Here is a 1,051-nt window from a genome sequence, read left to right on the forward strand (position 1 = left end):
CTGACTCCTTGAGGAAATGTCTCTGTTTGGTTTCTTTCAGGAATAGGTCTGAAATCGGAGACCAATTGGCAATGAGTATATGTTTACAGTGTTTGTACCTAAGACATTGTCAGATTTGTTGTAAAGACAGGGAATGATTTTGGGTGGTGTGGAAGTAGAATAAATGGGTGTGAAGTTTTGAACTTCTGATGATCTGGGGAGATTGATATCTTTATTGTGTTAATTGTGTTTGCTTTCATTCGTTATTGGACCTTGTGGTATCACTCAGTATTATAGCTAAATCGTTGTGAATTAGAGCTTTAGACAGTGTTAATGCTCTTTTATGGTTTTATCCACTTTTCACCTCTCTGCTTTCACCACATGAGACTTGAACTCGAAACAATATGGACTTGATTTTGTTGTTTTTGCACAGGGCTTTCATTCCGAACAACTGAAGATACCTTACGGGATACATTTGAACAGTTTGGCAAGCTTGTACACAGTAAGCATAAAGCTCACTTTTGTTCTACTTCTGTCCACATTCTACAAGTGTGTAACTCATGTTCTTGCATGCGTCCCCTCGTGTAGTGAACTTGGTGATGGATAAGGTAGCTAATAGACCAAAAGGTTTTGCCTTCCTACGGTATGACACAGAGGAGGAGGCTATGAAAGCTATTGAAGGGATGCACGGAAAGGTATACAGCTTAATATCACAGACTTAACTTCATACTTCAAATCGTTTTACTGGTGATTGATAACAAGATATTGGTTAATAGCAAATTCTGATTTGGTGTTTATACAGTTTTTGGATGGAAGGGTTATATTCGTAGAAGAAGCTAAAAGCAGATCAGATATCTTCAGAGGTAAACCCAGACCAGACTACCCCAAAGCTCAATCAAAACCTCGCACCTTTCGTACGTGGTAGCTGTTTTGATTCTGTCTTCATACTGTGTAATGAATTGTAAAATTTTGATCTACCTTCTTAGATTATACAATGGAGTCACTTGTCAACTCCTACCATGGTTTTACTAGTATAAACTAAAATTAACATTTTTAAAAATAACATTTGCCA

The 1,051-nt window shown here is 37.3% G+C and overlaps 1 protein-coding gene across 2 annotated transcripts in view; it reads left to right on the forward strand.

Annotated features, from left to right (window-relative positions):
• LOC17883573 (organelle RRM domain-containing protein 6, chloroplastic) overlaps positions 1-1,051 on the forward strand; it is a 3,225-nt gene extending 2,174 nt beyond the window's left edge. For both annotated transcript variants that reach the window (XM_023781579.1, XM_006290172.2), the window contains exons 4-6: positions 413-481; positions 568-674; positions 782-1,051. In XM_023781579.1, the coding sequence (XP_023637347.1) occupies positions 413-481; positions 568-674; positions 782-904 (299 nt within the window). In that variant the 3' untranslated portion in view covers positions 905-1,051. The remainder of the gene's footprint in view (positions 1-412; positions 482-567; positions 675-781) is intronic.

Source organism: Capsella rubella, unplaced genomic scaffold (assembly GCF_000375325.1).
Source record: "Capsella rubella cultivar Monte Gargano unplaced genomic scaffold, Caprub1_0 scaffold_6, whole genome shotgun sequence".
Classification (NCBI taxonomy): Eukaryota; Viridiplantae; Streptophyta; class Magnoliopsida; order Brassicales; family Brassicaceae; genus Capsella; species Capsella rubella.